This window comes from Phaseolus vulgaris, chromosome 9, assembly GCF_000499845.2.
Source record: "Phaseolus vulgaris cultivar G19833 chromosome 9, P. vulgaris v2.0, whole genome shotgun sequence".
In the NCBI taxonomy this organism is placed as follows: Eukaryota; Viridiplantae; Streptophyta; class Magnoliopsida; order Fabales; family Fabaceae; genus Phaseolus; species Phaseolus vulgaris.
Genome location: NC_023751.2, coordinates 36,294,105 through 36,316,872, shown reverse-complemented (window position 1 = coordinate 36,316,872; position 22,768 = coordinate 36,294,105). Strand labels below are relative to the sequence as shown.

The 22,768-nt window shown below is 29.4% G+C and overlaps 2 protein-coding genes across 2 annotated transcripts; one reads left to right on the top strand and one right to left on the bottom strand.

Annotated features, from left to right (window-relative positions):
• Nucleotides 1–5,078: 5,078 nt before the first annotated feature.
• Nucleotides 5,079–12,973, bottom strand: LOC137822052 (copper-transporting ATPase RAN1-like). Its single transcript, XM_068626947.1, has 9 exons — nucleotides 12,086–12,973; nucleotides 9,929–10,543; nucleotides 8,849–9,278; nucleotides 8,356–8,681; nucleotides 7,572–7,630; nucleotides 7,128–7,470; nucleotides 6,646–6,834; nucleotides 6,289–6,546; nucleotides 5,079–5,748 (listed from the first exon to the last, which is right to left on the bottom strand). Exons 1-9 carry the CDS (start codon nucleotides 12,356–12,358, stop codon nucleotides 5,272–5,274), a joined length of 2,970 nt encoding a protein of 989 aa, XP_068483048.1. The 5' UTR covers nucleotides 12,359–12,973; the 3' UTR covers nucleotides 5,079–5,271.
• Nucleotides 12,974–19,359: 6,386 nt separating this feature from the next.
• LOC137822051 (large ribosomal subunit protein eL27-like) lies at nucleotides 19,360–20,075 on the top strand. The gene has a single exon (XM_068626946.1). The coding sequence runs from the start codon at nucleotides 19,443–19,445 to the stop codon at nucleotides 19,848–19,850; it is 408 nt and encodes a 135-aa protein (XP_068483047.1). The 5' UTR covers nucleotides 19,360–19,442; the 3' UTR covers nucleotides 19,851–20,075.
• Nucleotides 20,076–22,768: the final 2,693 nt, after the last annotated feature.

Below are 22,768 nucleotides of genomic sequence, written 5' to 3'. Positions count from 1 at the left end.
TTTCTTAATCTCTTTTTAATTATTATTAATAAATAGAAACATTACAAATTTAATAAGAATTTAATGAATTTTAACAAATTTAAATTAGAATTACATATATCTAAAAGATACAAAATTTATATATGTAATCAAACTTATAATTTGCTAATAACTAATAAGTTAACTTGTAAATTTATCCGCCGTTACTAAAAAAATATATAAATATTGATTGTTTATAAGTTATTACGTCTATTATTAACCGACTTACATGTTATCGATGTAGAAATTATATACATATTACATTGATTGTTAATTGATATAATATATAAATATTATATATTGATTTAAAAAGATATTAGAAAAAAAAATAAGACCTATTAAATTGGTTCTTGCACTAACTAACTGATGTAATTTGTTTTTTTTTTTAGTTTCTTATATTTATTATTTTTCCAAATAGATAAAAAAACATACATTAATAAACGAAAAAAAAGGAAAAAAAAATAAATGTACCACATAATGGATATATATCCTCCTCGAAAAAACAAACTAAAAATTTTAGTTTGATAAGAATCAACAAACGATGTAAAATAAAATTATTAAATAAATTTACATTGTAAATGATGGAACAAGTACTTTAGTTATTACACTTTTACCACTACACCTTATTCTACACTAATTTCAAAATAAAATGTAACTATTATAAGGAATGTGAAAGATTCGGGTTATTGAGTATACATTATTATTCTTAATAATAACAATTACGAATAAAATGACTTATTTAATAAGTTTTATTAATGAACAATTATTTATGAAATAATAAATAATAATTGTATAATTAATATAAAAGTTTTTACTCAAAAGATCTATAAATACTTACTTTCTAAAAAGTATCATTTATTTAATTTTTTTTACACTAAACATTTCATATTCTTATTCACAAATATTTTATATTTTTTATTGACTTAAGTATCATAGATATTTTTGTATGTAAACCTCTCAATTTTTTTCTTATAATCAATCAACACTACAAAACTTAGTTCAGAAAAAAATTATGAGAAATTATTCCACTTGACCACCTTAAAACTCTCTTAATCAAAGTTTTTATAACAACATAAATGATGTAATATCTCATAGAAACTCTACTACACATCAAGAACTGATTTATTAAAAAAATTATTTCATAGCAATTAATTCATAAACTAGTTTTGATAAATACATTTTTAAATTATAATTGTGAAATAATATTGCAAGTTGTTTTTAGTTTGAAAGAGAAAGTGTTAAAGATTATCCTTTCAGTATGTGTGTTTATTTTATGTAGGGATAGGTGGACGCGTGGCAAATGCTCTTTTGCTTATCTTTTACACGATAAGGATGCAATATAATACTTTAATAAGGTAATTAAATTAATGCATATACGTGAGAAGAAGAGGGCAAAATAGAGTGCCATATATTGAAAAAGTTTAAAAAAAAAATTAGTGTAAATAAGTTTTAAATTATTTAAATTTTATAGTAAAAAAAATTGCTCAATTGAGTGTTTAAATATTTTTTTTTATTTTATATAAATATATATTGTTGTTTTATTTTTTTCTGAACGAAATGACGTACTTTTGTGTTTTATCTTCTCGTCAATTAATTTGGTCTTTTTTCCCAATATATTTTAAGTTATCGGTCAACTTACTCTTAAAGAAAAAAAATTAAAAAAATAGCTAATTAATAAGTTGGAAAACAAAAAATAATCATCATTTTTTATTAATAATAAAAATCAAATGATATATTTTAAATACTTAAAAAAATGAAAACTTTTAATAAAAGCTCACTTAAAACTAACTAATTAACTAAATATATGAATTACATAAGACTTAAATAAAGTTTTTTTATTGAATTATTTATAAAAAAAAAGCTCTATCCCTAAACATGAATTAATATACTACATAAAGCATAAGTTATAGAACATAAAATTATATCCAAATGAAAGGAAGGAAAAAGAAATTACTTCAAAGAGTGATTGTTTTACCAAGTAAACTGTTCTTCTAAATCTTATATTATTAATTGCACCTGTATAGAAAAATAAGTTCTAAATAATACTTGGATTTGTTGTATAATAATTGACATGTTTGATGATTTTCTCGTTTTTTTTTTTTAAATTTCTTTTTCAAATGTTGATGTTCACTTGAAGTTAACTTGAAAAAAGTGTTCCGACGATCAAATAAATACTCTGTATAAGGAACTGATTAAAGTGTACCTTGCACCTCCACAAATGGTTTATTTATAGTGTTGATTATGGATCCTTGTTGTGATGAACTGAAGATCAGTTATTCACCGATGTGCATCGTGATCCCTGATTTGTATGAAAATATATTAGGTGTATAAGGTATGTTGAGATATCTGAAGAATATTCATCTCAGTTCATCAGTGTTCAGTTTATTTGTCTGAGATGTTCCCGCATGTTTTAGAATATGAATACGACTCGTTAAATATTTTTGTAACAATTGTTGTTGTCATTTATTACATACTTTGTAGTGTTCTCGTTCTTTCGTCCGGTATCCATGGTACATTAATTATTTTTTTATATAATTTTTTAAACTACTTTCTTATTAATCTCTTGGTAAGCAAAACAAATATTTGAATATATATTTAAACAAAAACTTAACCTATGCGTTTATAATATTATTAGTGTGAAGTGATGGACTGAAACAAAAGATTGAAGCTATATATATATAGTAATTGTAATGCTCGAATAAAGGAAATGTTTAATTGTTGTTGATGTTAGGTTGGATGAAACATTTGTTACGGCATAATAAATATATTTTATAAATGGTCAAACATAATTTTCCGTACAGAGAGAAAGAGAGGAAGGGAAATCTGACTTGTTCAATTCAACGCACGCCACTCTTCAAATCCAATCATATTTCTTTAGGAAAAAACCCTCATACATTATTAACACACTAAATACCCACCCTAATTCCTAAATTTTAAATTCTAAATTTTAAATCTATACCCTAAATAGTATATACATATATTTCACACTATAATGAATTAATATTTTATTTTATTTTATTTTATTTTATTTTATTTTATTTTTTTTATTTAAATTATATTATATTATTATAACCCATGTTAAATGTATGTTTTTTTTCAAATAAACTTTTCTCTTAAAAAAATCGAATATATTAACACTGTAAACAGTGTATACATACATTTCACACCAAAATAATATTATTAGGTTTTAAGCTTCTAGTTTGTAGTCAATCACTTACATAATAGAGAAAAGTTTTGTTGATATGACCAGTAAATAACATATATTTATTATAATAATATAATAATATCTTTAAATTAAAAATAAAATAAAAATGAATAAAATATTAATTTATTAAAGTGAAGTGTGTATTTTTATTGTTGTGGATGTTACAACATCCTAATTTATAACATGTGGTCTAATGTAGAGTCTTGGTCGCATTTAATAATACAACTACTTTGCTTTTGAATAAGGAATGGAAATTTATTGATATTACAACTACAAAATAATATTCCTCCTACCAACACAGATTAATACTTGACAAAAAAATTATTGACTCTAATAACAATTTTTCATGGCCATTTATTGATTATTCATCTGGCATATTCACACACATAATATTACAAAATATAAAACAATGGTTATCAAAATTCCATTCATTTAATTTTAAAGATGGATAAAAACAATTCTATTGTTTCTCAAAATCTAATTTATCTTCTTTATCAATACTAATGGATCAAAATTATTCCAACCAATTTCTTTATAATTTTTTTTTCTAAATTCACCTTTTTTAAAGTTTTCAAAAACTATATTTTGAATTTTTGGTACAACGTATAGTTTCGTATTTCTTTTAAATTTTTTTTAAAAGGTATGACTTTAATGAAGATTAAAGTATTCAGAAAAAAGTTATTGGTTAATGGATTTTATAGATTAAAATGGATTTGTATTAAATAGATAGGAATAGATTTTTTTTAATTAAATTTTCAATAAATCAAAATGGACTAAATAGATATCCAATTCTTTTTTAATCAAAATAAAATGTGTCCCTTTCATCGCGATAATCCAATGTATGTGTGAAACATTGAAAAGAAGGGTGTGGAAGCTATTGTGTATGGAGTTTTGGTTTCACTCTTGCATGGAAAGAAGCTTGAAAAGAGGAAGAGCCTAATCTTTTATTATCCATCCAAAATTAAAAGGAATGGAGAGAAAGTGACGTTCTGAAAAAAAAAAACTTTTATTTTTGCCTACTTTTTTATTGAGAATATTTGTTCAATATAAAATCAAATGAGTGATAAAAAAAATTATTGTTCTTTTATTTTAGAATTCCTTATGTGTGTTTGGATTGGGTAGTGAATTTGAAGGAGTTGATTTGAGAGAAAAGTATGAAGAAAGTGAAGTTGTTTAGATTAAAGTATGTTAAAGTGAATTTGTGAAGAAAGTTTATTGAAATTTGTCGGTGATAATATGATGATTGTAAGAAATTTTTTATTTATTTTAAATGTATAAAAGATAAATTTACACATTTATCCTTATTTTAAAAAATATTTAATAATAAAATATTAGATATTTTTTTATAAATTTGAATTAAGTAAAAACTTTTATTTCAACTATAAATAAATTTTAATATAAAATACATAATTTTATTTTCTTTTAATATTATTATATAAATATACTGATTATATAAATATTTATTTTATTATTATATTATATTATTATAATAATTAAGTATAATATATAATTTATTATAATATATATATATATATATAATATTTTTTATTGTAATATATATAATAGTGTTATTTTACGTGTATAAAAGAATGAGGGTAAAATTGACTTTTTGTGTGAATTCCTTTAACTTAGTTTTTTTGGGAGCTGAATTTATCCTTCTCCCACAAATCATTGCATTTCTTTCCTTGCATTTGAATGGATGCAAACACTTATTCTTTCCTTTTCTATCCGCATGAACAATATTCATGTGGAAACAAGCAGACCTTAGGAGGTTGGAAAGATCTCATCAACTACACATTCAAATGGCTCCATGGAAGAAGTTGAGCATAAATAAAAAGTAGTGAAAGTGTGGTTGTTTTTGTAGGGGGAAAGTGCTTCATCAATTACAATCCAAGTACAATTTACAATTAATTGGTGGCTACAGTTACAACAGCATCTCCCAACCCAAGGATGCAGGAAAAAAAAGAACCATGCACAAAATTGGAATTGCAGATTTGGATCCAAATTCATTTATACCCTCACAAGCTAAAACCTATAATGCTTTCTTGCTATTCTACAACTATTTCAAGTATTGCAGTAAGTCTGGGTCTTCTATATCTTTTAAGAAGCAAAGAAGAGCATACAACACTTACAGAAGAGAGAGCCATGCAGGCACCAGCAACCCACGGTGGTAGCTTGATCCTCAGTGAAGGGTAGAAAACACCAGCGGCAACTGGTATGGCCACAACATTGTAAGCCATTGCAAATACATAATTCAATCGAATTCGAGAGAAGGTCTTCCGGGAAAGATCAATGGCTGTGATCACATCTTCTAAGTTATTTCTCATCAGCACATAGTCTGCGGCTTCAATTGCAATATCAGTTCCAGCTCCGATAGCCATACCAACATCAGCTGCAGCTAATGCAGGAGAATCATTGATGCCATCACCCACCATTGCAACTATGCTTCCATCTTTTTGGAATGAACGAACAACATCAGCTTTTCCTGCTGGCATGACCTCTGCCCTAACATCTGATATGTTAACCTGTCATACAATACGTTTTTTAAACACGGGTTTGACAACATCAATTTCTATCCCATAATCAATTTTTGTATAAATTTCTATCCCGTAAAATTTCTGATGCAACTCTGTACAAGTACTAATTTTGCTTCAGACGGACAATTTGTTAGTTGAGTTGAGTTATAATTCACAATGGAGAGCTAAAGAACCCGGTAACTAATGACTCCATATTTTAAATAAGACCAGTGTTTCAACTTTTACCATTGTTGTTATGAATTAAGAGTACCTACAGAAGGCCTTCTCAAAAAGGCCAGTATTATAAGTTAAAACATTTTTTTCATCCCTGGATCTTAAGTATGTCTTTTCCACTTCCCTTGATTTTAAACACCAAAATTACAAAAATATTTGAGTGGTTATTGATCTTTTTATACAAGCAAAAGTACAGTTGTTGAATGCTGATCCTAGAAGAATACCCTTTGAATATACACCCTAATAGTTATAAGAAGTCAGAACACAGATTTTAATGGTAAATATAAATAAAACATAATACAGAAATATACAGACCTCCTTAGCAACAGCACGAGCTGTTCTCCAGTTATCTCCTGTAACCATAACAGGTGTGACACCCATTTTCTGGAGACCCTCTATGACTACAGAAGCTTCTCTCTTTAGTGGGTCCGCAATCCCCAAGACTCCAGTTAATATATCGTTATATGCTACCAGTATCCCTGTCTTAGCACTTTCTTCGAGCTCTACCACAAAATTTTCCACCTCTGTTGAAATATGTATGCCATTTTCCGCCATCAACTTCCTGTTACCAACCTGTTGAGGACAAATTGCCATGGTTAAGACTCTCTGGAAAACAAGAAGCAAATTCCAGTTTGTAGAGATCAAGACGACCATGATAGTAAAAGGACATACCAAAATAAGCTTTCCATCTATGAAACATTGAACGCCTTTTCCAGGAAGAGCAGAGAAGTCTGAGACATCAAAAAGCCAACCAGTTTTCGCATCATTCTCGGTACCGGTATCAGCAGACGAGTCATCAAAGAAATGAAAATGGCGTGCATATGCTAATATTGCATTTGCTAGTGGGTGTTCACTGCTAGCCTGAATCACAAAAATTAAATGAAATATAACAAGTCATAATTGGTTACCCTAAAGGCATCAGACAAAACATAGAAGGGTGTTATTTTCTGACAACCAAACATATAAGAAACTATTATTCATTAATCTACTCTAAACTTGCTAATCATGCCATAACACTATTCAAGAAGTTAAGCAGACAAGAGGGAGGGAAATGTGGAAATATCCTCTATAAGTCCTCTATAAACTCACCAGAATCAATGCTCTGAAGACAATAAGAAGAAAAACGTAACAATCATTTAGAAATTAAAATTCACCTCAGCAGAAGCCACCAATTTAAGAAATTCTCCACGTTCCATTCCTGTGAAAGTCTTGGCAGTAGTAACAGTAGCTTTTCCCTGAGTCAGAGTGCCTGTTTTATCAAATATCACATACTTAACCCTCTGGGCCCTTTCCAGTGCATCTCCACCTTTAATTAACACTCCATTGTTAGCCCCAACCCCTGTTGCCACCATCACAGCTGTTGGTGTTGCCAAGCCAACGGCACAGGGACATGCAATCACTACTACAGATATTGAGAACATCAGGGCAAAAACAAAGTGATTCCCATTTTCTGGCAGCCACTCTTCTGGGTAAGCTCCAATAGCCCCAGCAATGTACCTAAAGATAATGAACCAAATTTAAAGAGAAGGAATAAGAATTCCAATCACAGTAGTTATCTAACATTTATTAATATGCCCAAACCAGTTAGGTGACCTTACCAGCATAATAATGTCAATAATGCCAAAGAAACGACCAAAGGAACAAATATGCTTGCCACCTGCAAACCAAGAGAATAGAACTTAAGCTAATATCTAATATATCTTCACTCATCTATGGACCAATAAACTACTCTGTATTTTCTTTTAAGATGAGGCCACTTTCAAAAATAAAGATAGAGACTACTTTCAGAAAATGATGAACAAGCAAAAACGTCCCCAACATTTAGGATGAAAGCCACAAATTGGAATAACTAGATTTCATTTAACAACCCAATTTTCAGATACCAGAGAGACTTCAAAAGACTACCCCAGCTTTACAAGCTTAACCAAATTAGCCAGAAAACAGTCAAGGAACAGACTATATGATTCCTTCTGCTAAATGTATCTTTTATTAAGATAAGGGTATGCCAAATTCCACAAATTTTCGCTTAAAAAATAGAGAGAGTAACAATAACAACCACAGTAGAACTACAATCCATCCATCATGAACCAAATATAGCCATAATACCAAGTTCTGTCCGGGTGAGTAAATATAACTTAACAATTGAGATTACCAAAGTAAGAAGAATTGCAACATTTGAAAAAATATAAATTGGTTGTCAAGTGCCAGGTAACCTTGAAACATGAAACAATTGGCTGAACTGAAGCACGGTTTCACAAGCTAATCCTTTCTTTAAAAAAAAATACTCCAAACAAAAGGCATTCACTATGAAAGTAACTCCAGAAAAATATAGGTCAGCCTGAGGGCAACATAGGCAAACACAACCATGACCAATATACTTACATAATCAGCAAACTTCTGAATAGGAGCTTTGGACATCTGCGCTGTCTCAACCAAACTAATAATCTGGCTCAAAACTGTATCAGATCCTACTTTGGAAGCTCGAACATGAAGGACACCATGAAAATTTATTGTGCCTCCAATAACAGGAGCATTCACCTCCTTCAAAATAGGTACAGATTCACCAGTTACCATGCTTTCATTTACATAACTTGAGCCCCAAGTAACAATACCATCGGTAGGGATCTTTGCACCAGGAAGAACTTTCAATGTGTCCCCAGGTTGAACAAGCAAACAATCAATTTCCCTTTCTTCAATACATTTACCACCTAGATATCAATATAATTTTAGTTGTCATCATTTTCATCCAGAACATAACAAATGTGATCAACTTAATTAATGATATTTCAATCTACATATAAGATAATCAAATCCAAATATGGTTCATGTTCCTTCAAAAAACCAAAAAAAAAAAAAAATTGAAATTGATGCGCACCTTTATCTTTGACAACTAGTAAAGCTGTTGCAGGAGCAAGTTCTACTAATTTCTTGATAGCATCAGATGTCTTTCCCTTGGCAAGGCACTCCAAATACTTGCCCAACAATACAAATGTTATGAGCATAGCACTTGTTTCAAAGTAAGTTGGAGACCAAAATCCAGTAAGAGCACCATATAGAAGAGCACAAACAGAATAAACATAAGAAGCGGTAGTTCCCACTGCAACCAGGACATCCATGTTTGTGGAACCATTTCTAAGAGCTCTGCCAGCTGCAATATAGAAGCACTTACCGATCACAAATTGGATCAGACTCACCAATGCCCATTTCAACCAATCACTCATGAGGAAAGGCCCACATCGCCGAAGTAACAGGGAATACATGAATGGTATATGAGGACAAACTACCCTCACGAAGAAGAGAGGAATCTGAGACAAGCATCAAGTAAAAATATATTCAAAAAGTCTAACAATAACTAAAAACACAAGGGAGTGTTAATACACAGACTCAAATTTTGAATAGAACTATTTTTCCTTTCAGCAATATCAAATCTTGTATTTTTTTCAGTATGTGTATTTTTCATGAAAAGAAGAGGATACTAAGGTAGAACACCTCTTCTTTCATGTGAAATTAATGAATGGATGAATTCCCTACAAAGCATATCTTTATGGGATTTGACAATTGCAGACTCTCCAAAGATGGTAAAAGGCCTTAATTTTTTAGAATACAGAAGCAAAGCAATAAATGATATCTATCCCAACCGCCCATAACTTCTTTGCAGTTCTAATTTTCCTTCCTCGAATGCAATATATATAAGAATCTGTTTCTAAAAATAGACAAGACATTGTTTCTGTGTCAATGAGTTTTCAGGATAAAGCACAGTTCACAACTTAACATAAATAATATGTAGCTGTTTCAGAGCCAGAACATCATCTAACAAGAACTTTGACATGTATACTATACTATGTACCCATAGAGATCACAATTAGATGGAAAGGAAGGCAAATAAAGAAGACAAGGAAATACAATGAAACTATATGATCATTATATGATTTGAGATTAAAAGAAAAATACTCACACTAAGAAACAGACTGGAGATAAAGCGCCGAAATATAGTTGAAATCTCTTCAGCGCCTTTAGAAGTCATTCTCATATGAGGGCTTCTAACATGTAATTTGAACTTCCCATTGCTTCCCCCCTGGATTGCATCAACTAAGGATCTAGAACTAAGAACTTCAGGATCAAACAGAACATCCAATTCACCTGAAATCTGGTCAAAATGAAACTGCCTGACTCCTTTTATGCTGCTAATAATGCCCTCTAAAACTTGTCCATCAATCACACTGTACACACCAACCACCCCTAAAATTATTTTATCCTGTTCATTGCTTTGTAAAAATGAAGCATCAAAGCCGGAATCTTCAATCGCGTTGACTATATCATCTTTACTAATTACACTGGAATCATATTCAACTTCACCTGACGAAGTAGCCAAAGCTACCACCGCCCTCTTGACCCCTGGAAGCTTTCTTAAAATGCCTTCAACTGAATTTACACATGCTGCACATGTCATACCTCCAATTGTGAACTGTCCCACCAAGGTTCCATGTGGCATCTTTCCAACGGTACTAGATTCAGGTAATATGTCTGCTTCAAACCCAGCATCTTCAATTGCATTTTTAATGTCTTCATCCTGGAATACATGACACAATATCTTATCAAATAAAAGCTTCGAGTACTAAATCACTTGAAAAAAAAATGTTCTTATTCATATTATATAGGACTAACGGACTGGCAAATCATCACTTAATATGCATCAGCCAAACAATAATCTTCCAATCAAGTATACTGTTTATATCTCATGATGACTTCAGTTTAAGGTTTTTTTTTGCATAGATTAAGAACGATAGTAAATATATCACTTTCTCAAATAATATTTACTAAAATAACTCTACTCATTCAATAAATGTGTTACTCTTATTGAGACAGATAATTAATTTGGGAACAAATTGGGAATAAGAACATTAATATTTAGTTGAAAACTGCTAACATTAGTCATATAGAATTTTGTTTTAGAAGGTTAAAGTGGCAATCATTTTGGGACAGAGGGAGTATCATCTTTCAGTAGTAGCAGAACCAGATGGTTAGGATGTCCGCTTTAGTGGCCAAATCATGATATCTGAGCACAAAAATATTTATACCACTAAAAAGAAATAATAAGCTCCAAGAGAATGAGTTAATGAAAGGAATATAGATATCAGTTGAAGTATTATGACATAAATTATTTTAGTCTACATCTTAAGAGAAAAAACACACACAGGGATCCACCTGTACCAGAGGACCCCAAAAAATCTGGATTCATATCCAACTATAAGTAACCCCACACTGAATATTGGGACAACAAACATGGAAAAATAACAAAAATTAAAAAATCTAACACAGTTATAACTAACAAAAACAATGTAATCACCATTCATACTTTAAAAGCTGAGGTGGAGAATTTTTGCTAGATAAAAGGTTATATATCAGTATTGACAGGAACACAGTATATAAATGTCCACTTAAATGCAATCACCAGCGACCAAAGCAATAAATATAGAAAGCAACTTTAAATAACTGCAATAAAAAACACAACAGCAAAATTCACCCGGAAAAACAGCAAGATTACTGATTTAAGGAGAACGCATCTCAATTCCAGACGTAATGCACGTGCTCACGATTGCCCAAATGCAACCAATAAAGGCCAAAAAAAATGTTAAAACACCAAAATAAAAAAACCATTACGGAAATACACTCTCGATCGATTCATCAAGAGATAATAATAATTAATCAATTTTTTAGTAGAGATCGTTTCAAAAGAAAATAAGTGATTAATTATCTAAAATACGTTAAAACAAACTAGAATTATGGTTTAGATAAACCTCTCCATAAATTGGGAGGAAAAAATAAAAAAGGTAAAATTAATTAATTTTCTCCCTAAACTAAAATTAACTTACGACGCAAACATTTTCTGAAAGTTAAAAGAAAAAGCTTCTGTATAAGTTAGCACAAGTTCAATTCAATTTAACTTATTTTCTTCTTAATTTTCTCTGCTACAAGTGCTCACTGCAAAGATTTATATCCAAACAGAACCTAACTAAAACGTAGTGAGGCTAAAACTTCAAGCAAGTTAAATTTTCATAATAAGCAATAAATAAAAGATACAAAAGTAAGTTGTAGAGAGAGAAAGACGAACCTTGAGCAGAGCCGAGTTGAAAACTACGTCGGCTTTGTTCTGAAGCAGTGCGACGGAGGCGCTGATAACTCCGTCGAGTGATTTGAGAGCTGATTCGACGGAATTGGAGCAGGCGGCGCAGGTCATGCCGGTGACCGTCACCTGAATCCGCCTGGCTCCGGCATCGATTTCGTCGTAGGAGTCCAAGAGCCGCACATCCTCGAGGTCATCGGAATCAGAGGCGGCGGCGGCGGCAAGGGAAGTGAGCTGCAGGCCTCCGACTCCCGGCGCCATCGCGTGAGAAACAAAAACAGTGAGATCGTTAAGGCAAGAGACACTGAAAAGAATGTGAAATGAAAAAGAAAAAGGGGAAAATATTTACGATTACAAATTTTCATAAATAATCAGTTTTATTTATTCTATTCACGCTGTTTTTATTTCCTATTTTGCCCTCAGACTTTTGTTGAATTCCAATTGCCGTCCATTGTACTTCCACTCACAGGATTTGTACTGCACGTTACGTAAACCGTGTCTCTGTAGCAATGCAACTTGAAACAATTATTTTTTTGTTGAAAAAATATTCATTGGTAATTTTTCATAGAACTAAATTAATTAAAAAAAATGAATATTTTAAAAATATTTTAAATAACATAAGCATGTGAAATTTTGACTAACTACGTTGAATTGAAATAATATAAGATTGATGTTTGTTCTGAGGAGGGTAGAATCGTGATTTGAAATAATACAAGTGTGACCTTTGTTGTCAGGAGCTTCACAAATCAAAATTGTTCTTCAAAAACCCATTCAACTTCCAATTTTCTTCCTTTTCCCTGTTCAAACTATTTTCGTCATCACTTGTCTTCGTTTTCTTCCAAAGAGACACCCAATTTTTTTTTTATGTTCTTTCTTGAAAACAACAAAGTGTTTATTGGAACTATAAGTGTTAATGTCATTTTACTTTACCTACACAAATATCATTAACTTTGATATATTGATATAAGTAAGAGTTTATTGGTTTAAATTTAGTTTCATAAGTATCTCAACGAGTTCTGTTATTATTCTCGACTTCTGAAAAATTTACTCGATCGCAGACATTTCTGGAACACCTCTAACAGAGAGACAAATAGTCCATTTTGAAAAAACTTATTATCAACCTCTTTCAGAAGAGAAAAACTTGTATCAGTATCTCAATTTCAATTCAAACATAGATTGGATTCACACTCCATGTTCTGAGAAATATTTACCATCTGAAAAAAGGAAAAAACGGAGTTCTTGTCTACAAAAATGCCTTGAGCATGTAAAACTAATGAAAGTACTGAAATCCCTTCATTGAAAATGAGAATTTTTTTTTGGAACTCGGAGTTTTATTAATGTTTTGTCGTTAAAACACATCTTGACGATATATTTAAAGTGTAATTTATCTCAATTTGAATGGAATGAGACTATTGGACGTACATTAAAAAAAAGTAATTTATTTTATTTTAATTTTAAATAAATGAAATAAATATAGTGAAAAAATGTATGGCATAAATGTTGTTGGAAAGATGACAATTCTCTCCACTATATCCATTTTGATAACTTTGTAAGGAAGAAGACAGAAAAATAAAGGAAGATTTCCACTACTTTGAGCACTACTGAAAACTAAAACTACCATCTCAATCAGGTAAAAAGAAAATGTAAAGGAAAACCACATAAAACAGTGTCTTCCACCAATAACAATGTGGCATCCACAAAAGCCTCTTTTCTTCCTCACTCATTGCTACCATCCATAAATGCAAATAGCTAGAAAGAAATAACATGGACAACAAGGTTCATCATTATTTTATATCAATGGAAACATAGGTCATGATTTTAAATAATGCATGGGAAAAAAAAGGAAAACACGACTATTTCAGTGTTATTATTATTTTCTAACTTTGAAAACTGTGACTTTTATAACAAAAATGGAAACTGTCAATTTTTCAACCTTCGTGGGACTTTCACCCCTTTTGCCGTTTCTAACTGTACTACACACTCTCGTAATGTACAAGGATGTTATCGTAGTTTCCTTCTCTGCTTCATAACCATTTTTTTTTTAATCCAGAGTATATAATAATAATGTGTAATGTAATAATTATATATTAACAAAAACACATATGCTATGTTAAGAATAATTTAAAAACTATAAATGTTCTCGAACAATGTTGGAATTAATAGAACGATTTTCTTCTTTTTCAATCGGTTTATCTTTCTCTCTCTCATCTCGGATGAATTTTTTATACTGTTCTCTTTTCTCTATTTCTCGTCTTCGTGAATTTTGAACTCGGATGGTACCTGCAAAAGGTACTCAAACATTCAAGTAAAATTTAAGTATTCGGCACTCGGTGCTATTAGTACTGAATGATGATGTACCCGATCCTTGAAAATTGTGTCTATTTATATGATTATTATGGATCATTTATTTTTGGATTGGATTAAAGATATGGGTCGTAATTAAGAATATATTACCTAGTATTTAATCATTGATTGATCTCGTTAATTCTCTTTGGAAATGATAGTTTCAATCGACCTTGACCGGAAATTGAGTCTCCATCAGTCGTACGAACCTAACCGGTACAACACAAAAACAGTTATAAGAAAATATATCAGTAATATAAATAATCAATGCGCAATATAGTTATCGTTTGTCAAAACATAGCTCGTGGTTTACGAAAAAAAACAAAATGTTATATACAACGCATTTTACACGTTTGGATATTGCTAGTAATTTAGCAGAAGACAAAGTCGAGTGGATTTTCAAAATATAACTATAAAATCAAATTTTGAACTAAAAGAAATAAGGTGACAAGTAAATATTGGTGATTATTTAATTTATATAACTGGTTTTGGTATGAAAAAAAAAGGCAAATGATTGTTTCAGAAATTGTTCTTGCTTATGGAGAAAAAATTTGAATTAGGAATAAACTACAATTTGAGGAAAGTTGAAAGCAAAAGTGGTTTTGGTGACCTAAACCAGAGGAAGAAAAGGTCACAAAACAACCATGGGATTCTGTGGGCTTGCAATGGATATAAAATTGAAGTTTCTGTTAACTTCAAAACATCATCTTCATTTTATTTTAGTACAAAAAAATCAATTCACTGTGTATCTTATTGTTTCTTTGGCTTGTCTTCACTCTCACACACGTATTGTTATAAATAATTACTATAATGTTGATTAGTTTTTTATAATTCATGTTTAATATTATTTAAATTTATATATTTAATGTATAATAATGGTAAGTAAATGATGTTATTTAATGTTGATTAGTTTTTTTTTTAATTCATGTTTAATATTATTTAACTTTATATATTTAATGTATAATAATGGTAAGTAAATTATGTTATTTTGAATGATTTGTGATCTTTAAGATTATAAGTTACATTTGTATGTATAAATAGAGAACTTTTTTTTATGAAAATAAATCAGATAATTATTTCAATTTATTTTCTGTTGTTCTCTTGTCTAAGTTGATTTTATAATTATTATTGTGAACTGTTACTATAGTTGTTAATAAAAAAATTTAAACTTTCTAATTGGTTTCACTCCCTCTTTTTATAAGTCAATGCAGTAATATATAATTCCTACAGTAATGGATGTGATTCAGATCATGCTTGTAATAAATATGGTTTTGAAGGATCTTATAAAAATATTTTTTTATTAGAAGCTAAAAAGTAATATGAAAAAAAAGGCAGGAAGAATAGCGTAGAAGATGAAAATATATGTTATCATGATAAAGGTTATTGGTCTCCTACAAGGCATACACCAAAACATTTTGTTTAACTTTACTAATTATTACTAGAAAAATATAGAAACACGTTTTTGCTTGTGAATATAGTGATTTGGTTCATACGATGTGACTACCTTTATGTTGCTTATTTCTTTGTTAATTCAAATGAAAATTAATCATCTTAATGAGAATATTGAGAAATTAAATATAATAAAATATGTTGAGATCTCATCGGATAAGATGAAAGGTAAGCTGAAATAAATCAACATTGACTATGACAAAACTTACACACAATGGTCAACAATTTACATGGAATGAAATAAGGGAAACTAGTTTTCAAGAGTTGAAGAAATATATTGTGTTTCTTCCTCACTCTACGAAAAGATCGAGATATATTGTAATGTCTATGGACAAAAATTAGGATGTGTATTGATACAAGAATGGAGAGTGATATTCATGACAATTCAAACAACAAGAAGTTAATTATCCTATACATGATTAGAATTAGTTGGAATGGTTTTCATAAAACCATGAAAACATTAATTGTACGATCCAAGGTTTGAAATCTTTACCATAAAAACTTAAAGTACATATTAAGGATTACGAATTTAAGTTGTAATATCATCCTATATAAGTAAATATTATGGCAGATGCTAAGTCAAGAATCTCTACTTTCATATATGATGATAGTAAGTGAATTGGATTTAATATAATCATTTATATACTTGGAACTAAGACCCAAGAGTTTGTATTTAAGAATGTTAAAAATCTCAAATGATTTTTTTGAACAAATAAAAGAAGCTCAAGAAAGGAACAAATTGTTGTAAGAAAAGTTGACAACAAAAATAAAAGGAAATAAATCATAACTCCACAAGGATTACAATGGAATCAACAAATTTAGATTACAATGGAATCAACAAATTTAGAGATAGAATTTGCTTATCGGAAAGAAAATACATGAGAGAAAAAACATTGAAGAATCTCATACAAATATTTAAAGTATTCATCTAGGTGTCATAATGATGTATCAAGGCTTGAAGAATATGCTTTGGAGGTTTGGGGAGATGAAAAGAATGGTGGAGATTTTGCACATTGTTTAGTGGGCCAAGAAACAAAATTAGAATATAAAATTCCTTATGGTGTATTATAGTCTTTAAATGTTCCAAAATGAAAATGGAAAAGTATATTTATGAACTTTGTAATATATTTACCAAAAGTTATGTTTGGTCATGATGCAATATGGATAATTATGGACAGTTTAACAAAATCTTATCACTTTACACCGGTTAACATTACATCTATTCTTAGAAAAATTAGCTAATTTGTACATAAAGAAACTATTTAGAATACATGGTGTACTTTAACTTCTCATAAAGATTTTCGTTTTACATTTATTTTTTAAGATATTTTACAAAGAGTTATAGGAAAAAAAGTTAGACTTAGTTCGACTTATCACCCTTAGATTGATTGGAAATTTAAAATAACTATTCAATCTTTAAAATACTTGTTAGGGCTTGTATTTCATAACAAAATGGAATTTGGGACCAAATTATTTAATTGATAAAGTTTACTTACAACAACACTTTAACATATGAATGACTCCATGCGAGACTCTATATGGGAGAAGATGTATAATCTTATTGTGTTAGTATGAGAATGAAAATCCTTTATTTTAGGTTTAGAAATAATTCAACAAAGCGTTTGATAAGATTGAGATGATCAAAGACAAGATGAAAACTTCTCAAGATAGACAAAAATAAATAAATTATAACACAAAGAAAAATCCTTGAGATTCAAGAATGCAGTCATGTCTTTTTAAAGGTTACGTTTGTAATTAAGATTAATATAACTCTCAAATATACAAAACTCTCACCCAAAATCATTATTCCTTATCAAATCCTTAAGCAAGTTGGTTTCATCACCAACCAAGTACCTTTACTTTCTAACATTTCAAAACTTCATTACGTGTTTCATGTATTTCAAGTTTGTAAATATAGTTGTGACATTTTTCATGTGATAAAACCTGATATAGTACTACAAACATGATAAATTCTTACATATGATGTGTTTTTCTATAAGGACTGGAGATCAAGTGATTAAACAACTTTGGAGAAATGACATACATTTGGTAAACGTATTATGGAGTGAACAAAGAGACAACTATGAAACTAAAGAATTAGAAAGTAAAATACAATATAAGTGTATCATTGTCTCTTTTCAATTGAGAGAATTTGGAAGACGGAATTTCTTAAAGAAAATAGCTAGTGTAACATCATTACTTTTAAATGACTTTATTATTTATAATCTATTCTTACTTTAAATATAAGAGTTAAAAAACAGTACTATTTTGTTCTTATTATTAAGTTCATATTTCAAAAGTTTTGCACATATTAAAATTTGGTATAATTACCTTATTGGTCCCTAAATTTAGGGTTAGTATTCAATTTAGTATGATGGTTTTTTAAAAAAAGTAATTTGGTTTCTATGGTTTTTAAAAAGTACCCAAATTAGTCATTTATGTTAAGTCCCACCGAACGACGTCAAGTATTGTTTATGTGGTAGAGAGAAATGGGATTGGGTGTTGTGTGAGGTGACAACTGAAGTGAATTGACGGATTAGTCAAAAATCATTTGGGGGTTAAGATTTTTTAAATTTTAAACACAGAGTGGGCGATTGAGGTTAGAGTTTTTTAATTGCAATCATATGACTTTAAATGATAGAGATCATACACCTTTAAAAATAGATATTAAATAAATTGATAATAGCATTTAAAACTTTATTTCTTAAAAATAAAATAGTCATAATATACCAAATTCAAATATTACAACATTGAAATAATGTAATTTTTTTCAATTTTTTACTGATTGTTTGAGATTTATGACTATCTAAAAAAATTAATTTTTATGAAAATAATTATTCAAAACCATTTCAATATCTTTATAAAGGAACATTTGTCAAATAATTTGCTAAACATTTTGAATATTATTGATATCTTTATCATTGATTTATTATCACAATAACACATACAATCATATAATATTTGTATGCATCCTAGTACTAAATTTTTTACTACTACTACTACTCATCCTCCATAAATTGACATTTTATTGTAAAAACCAAATTAGAGTAATTAAGAACAATATGAATTATAAGAAAAGAACACGAATTAAAATCAATAAACATTAGGAGGATGCTGATAAAAAATAAAAAAATAAACAAATAAACATTAGGACAATATTTATCAGAAAACTATATATAAATCTTAAACCCTAATTCATAAATCCGAAATTTAAATTCTTAATGCTAAATATAAAAAATATTCATTGCTTTGATTAACTCGCCAAAACTCTACAAATGCATACAATCTATAGGTATATATTTCGAATGTATTTTTTAAAATAATAATAATATTATTTATAAGCAAACAAAAAGGGTTGTATATATGAAAAGATAGGGCTACAAAAAATGGGAGTGTAACTAAAAAGGCCCATTTTGAAAACACGGGCCAGCACGGCCCAACCCGAACCCTCTAGGGTTTCTACATTATAAGTTAGCAAACCCTCGTTTGTTCGCGTCTTCAGGTTCACAGTGAGTGAGACGGCACAGAGAGAGAGAGAGAAAGAGGCGCAAAAATGGTGAAGTTTCTGAAGACGAACAAAGCAGTGATAGTGCTGCAGGGGCGTTACGCGGGGAAGAAGGCGGTGATAGTGCGAACCTTCGATGAGGGCACGCGCGAGCGCCCCTACGGTCACTGTTTGGTTGCAGGGATAAAGAAGTACCCTAGCAAGGTCATAAAGAAGGACTCCGCCAAGAAGACCGCGAAGAAGTCGCGCGTGAAGGCCTTCATCAAGCTCGTCAACTACCAGCACTTGATGCCAACGCGCTACACGCTCGACGTGGACCTCAAGGACGCCGTCTCCCCCGACGTCCTCCACGCCAAGGACAAGAAGGTCACTGCCCTCAAGGAGACCAAGAAGCGCCTCGAGGATCGTTTCAAAACCGGCAAGAACCGGTGGTTCTTCACCAAGCTCAGGTTCTGAGCGAAATTGTACGTTTTTGTTTTCAACCGTTTTCATTGGATCTCGTTTTGTCGTTTTAATTGTCGCTTTATAATGCTATTTTGAGGTTAGATTATTAAACTGCTGCTTAAATTTTGGTTCAATTCGATGTTTAATGTGCTTGTGGAGATTATAGATGAAGCTTTTAGCGATTATAGATTGAATGCGTTTGGTTTGAATGGGATGAATTTGCGATTTGCCTGTTTATGAGATTTTGTTTATGTTGTTTGGTTTTTATAGTTAGCCGAGTTCTGCCTTCAACCCTAAAATTATATTTAGGAAAATTAAAAATTAAGATATCACATACACAGTTTTAAATGTGAGATTTAAACATATATATGTTTAATAACGGATTCAGCTATTGAAAAGTTTCAAATCTTAGATGTATCAAATCTAATTTCTCGTTTTGTCGTTCCAAGTATACACTGAATTTGGTGATATAAAGCTTGATACTAGATTGAAATTCACAATTAGGTGTTGTCCTTTTTTTGTTGTGGTTTGATTATGGTGTGTTTGGTTTAGGGTTTGTGAAAGTGTTTTTGGAGGAATTTGATTTGGGAGAGAAATGCACGCTTCTTGGTACTGCATTGTGCTGTGATTTTCAGTTATCTTGGTTGACACTGAACACTTTAGTGTAGATATATGGAAATTATTGTTCATGAAGCTCCAAATAAGTATTTAAAAGTTTAAATTATTATTATATATATATATATTAAATTTAATGCAATGTTTTGTCTATATATATGAAAGAATATTTCAAAACTGTAATTGTTTCTAACTTCAATTAAATACACCTTTTTTTATTGTAAAATTGACGGAGAATAATTTGTACACTTACAAATAATTTTTTTATTATCAAGAATTATTACAATGTATAATTATACTACTATAATAGGTTAATAGTATGTTATTAAGGATACGCTTAGGATCATTTTTTAGATATAATGTCTTTTAAATTTATCAAATTTAAAGTTTATAGCAATATTATATTTGTTTCATTGCTATAAAATTTTTGTACTAATAAGATTAAATAACTAATTGTAGAAGCACCTAATATCATGTATTTAAATGGATTAAAGAAGTTATATATTTTAAAATATGTAAGATGTGTTTAAAACAGTTAACTGTGTTATATTTATTGAAATTTAATTTAATCTTATTGAAATTTCTACTTGTGATTGATTATAGTAAGCGTTGTGGTAAAAATATATTTTTTTGCATATGTATGAGGATAATCCTTTCCTTTCCTCTTTTTATTTGAAATGAGATTTATAAGTATAGTTGGAAAATGCCAAAGATAAATTCTTTGGTTTAGTTGTATTTAATACCATCATAAAAATTTAAGAATATATTTAATTAATTAAATTAATATTTATTTTAAATTTTTTATATGTAATTAATACTCGGGCTGATTTGTATTTGAACCATCTAATATAATCCAACGTTTCATGTGATTGATTTGAAAATTGTTTCAAATTCTACCAAATTATAAGTTATTTTTATTTTTAGATAAATGACTTTTTTTTTAACTTGATATTACTTTACGCAATCTATAAACATCTCAAGTCAATAATTTATTATTTTTGCACCCTTAATTAAGCCGAGTTTAATAAAATGAATGTGCAAAGAGATAGATAAATCTTTTTATTATAACGGGGAATTTAATAATGGAAGTTGAGACTCAATTTTATTGAAATATTTGTCTATATGCACATTTGCTTCTATTTTGATATTTGTTTCTAGAACATGAACAATTTTTTAGCTTATTCAAAATTGGATCATCCATTTAATGGATATGTTGAGTACTTGTAAATTTGTATGAAATTGAATATCATAAATCTTGAAAATAGTGGAGACTTTATATTGGGATAACAAATATCATTTTGCTTTAAATATGATAAACAAACAATTATATATGAGTAAAATAATAGTAGAGTTTGAATCTCTCCACAACTATAACATGCATATAATTTAATTATGTATGACCTAGTTGGGGAGTAACTATCTTTTAAATATTAAACTCTTAAATTTTTTAAGTTCTATCTTTGCACATGATACATTAGAATGTGTCTAATTTTTTTTTAGTACGATGGTTTATATCTTTTGAAAATTGATGTCATACTCATAACATGCACTTTTGGTTCCTCGTTTAATAAATCAAACTCACAACATGCACTTTATGTTGGTTCCTCGTTTAACAAACCAAACTTTTGTATGTGGTCTTAACCAAAGTACAAATTGTTATAGATTATGTACTTTTAAAAATAGAGTTCATGCTTTCAGCAAGAGTAATTATCATGTGGTTAGTACATCTTGATCGTCATAAGCATAAGTTCATTTTTTTCTAGAGATAACAATGTGGGTTGGCCTTGCAGGCTTGTCCCGCACAAAGGATAATCTTTGTAAGAAAAATATTTAAACAAAACACATTAATTATAAAAAAAAACTATATTTATTGTTGAAAAACAAAATCATGTTTAAATTCATTTAATTAAGATAATATATATATATATATGAATTTACCAAAATTACATGAAATACAAGTACACCACTACATCAAACATAATCAATTAAAAAACATCAATATTTTTCCATTAGAAGGACTTTCATTCACTTTTTTGATAACTATAATTTTCCTTGTTATCTGCATAAATTAAAACAATGACAATGAATGAATTAGTTTAAAATTAAAATAATATAATAAAAATCGGATTAACTAAAATAATTGAATTATTTTTAGAAAATTCATGTTTACAACTAGAAATACAAATTATTGTTTTCACATTTTCAGGCAAAAGACGATTTCTATACTTGTTAAGAATTTGAGAACCAACGCGAAATACAGATTTTGATGTAACTGTGGTTATAAGGATGCTCAACAAATCTCTAGCCATTAAAGC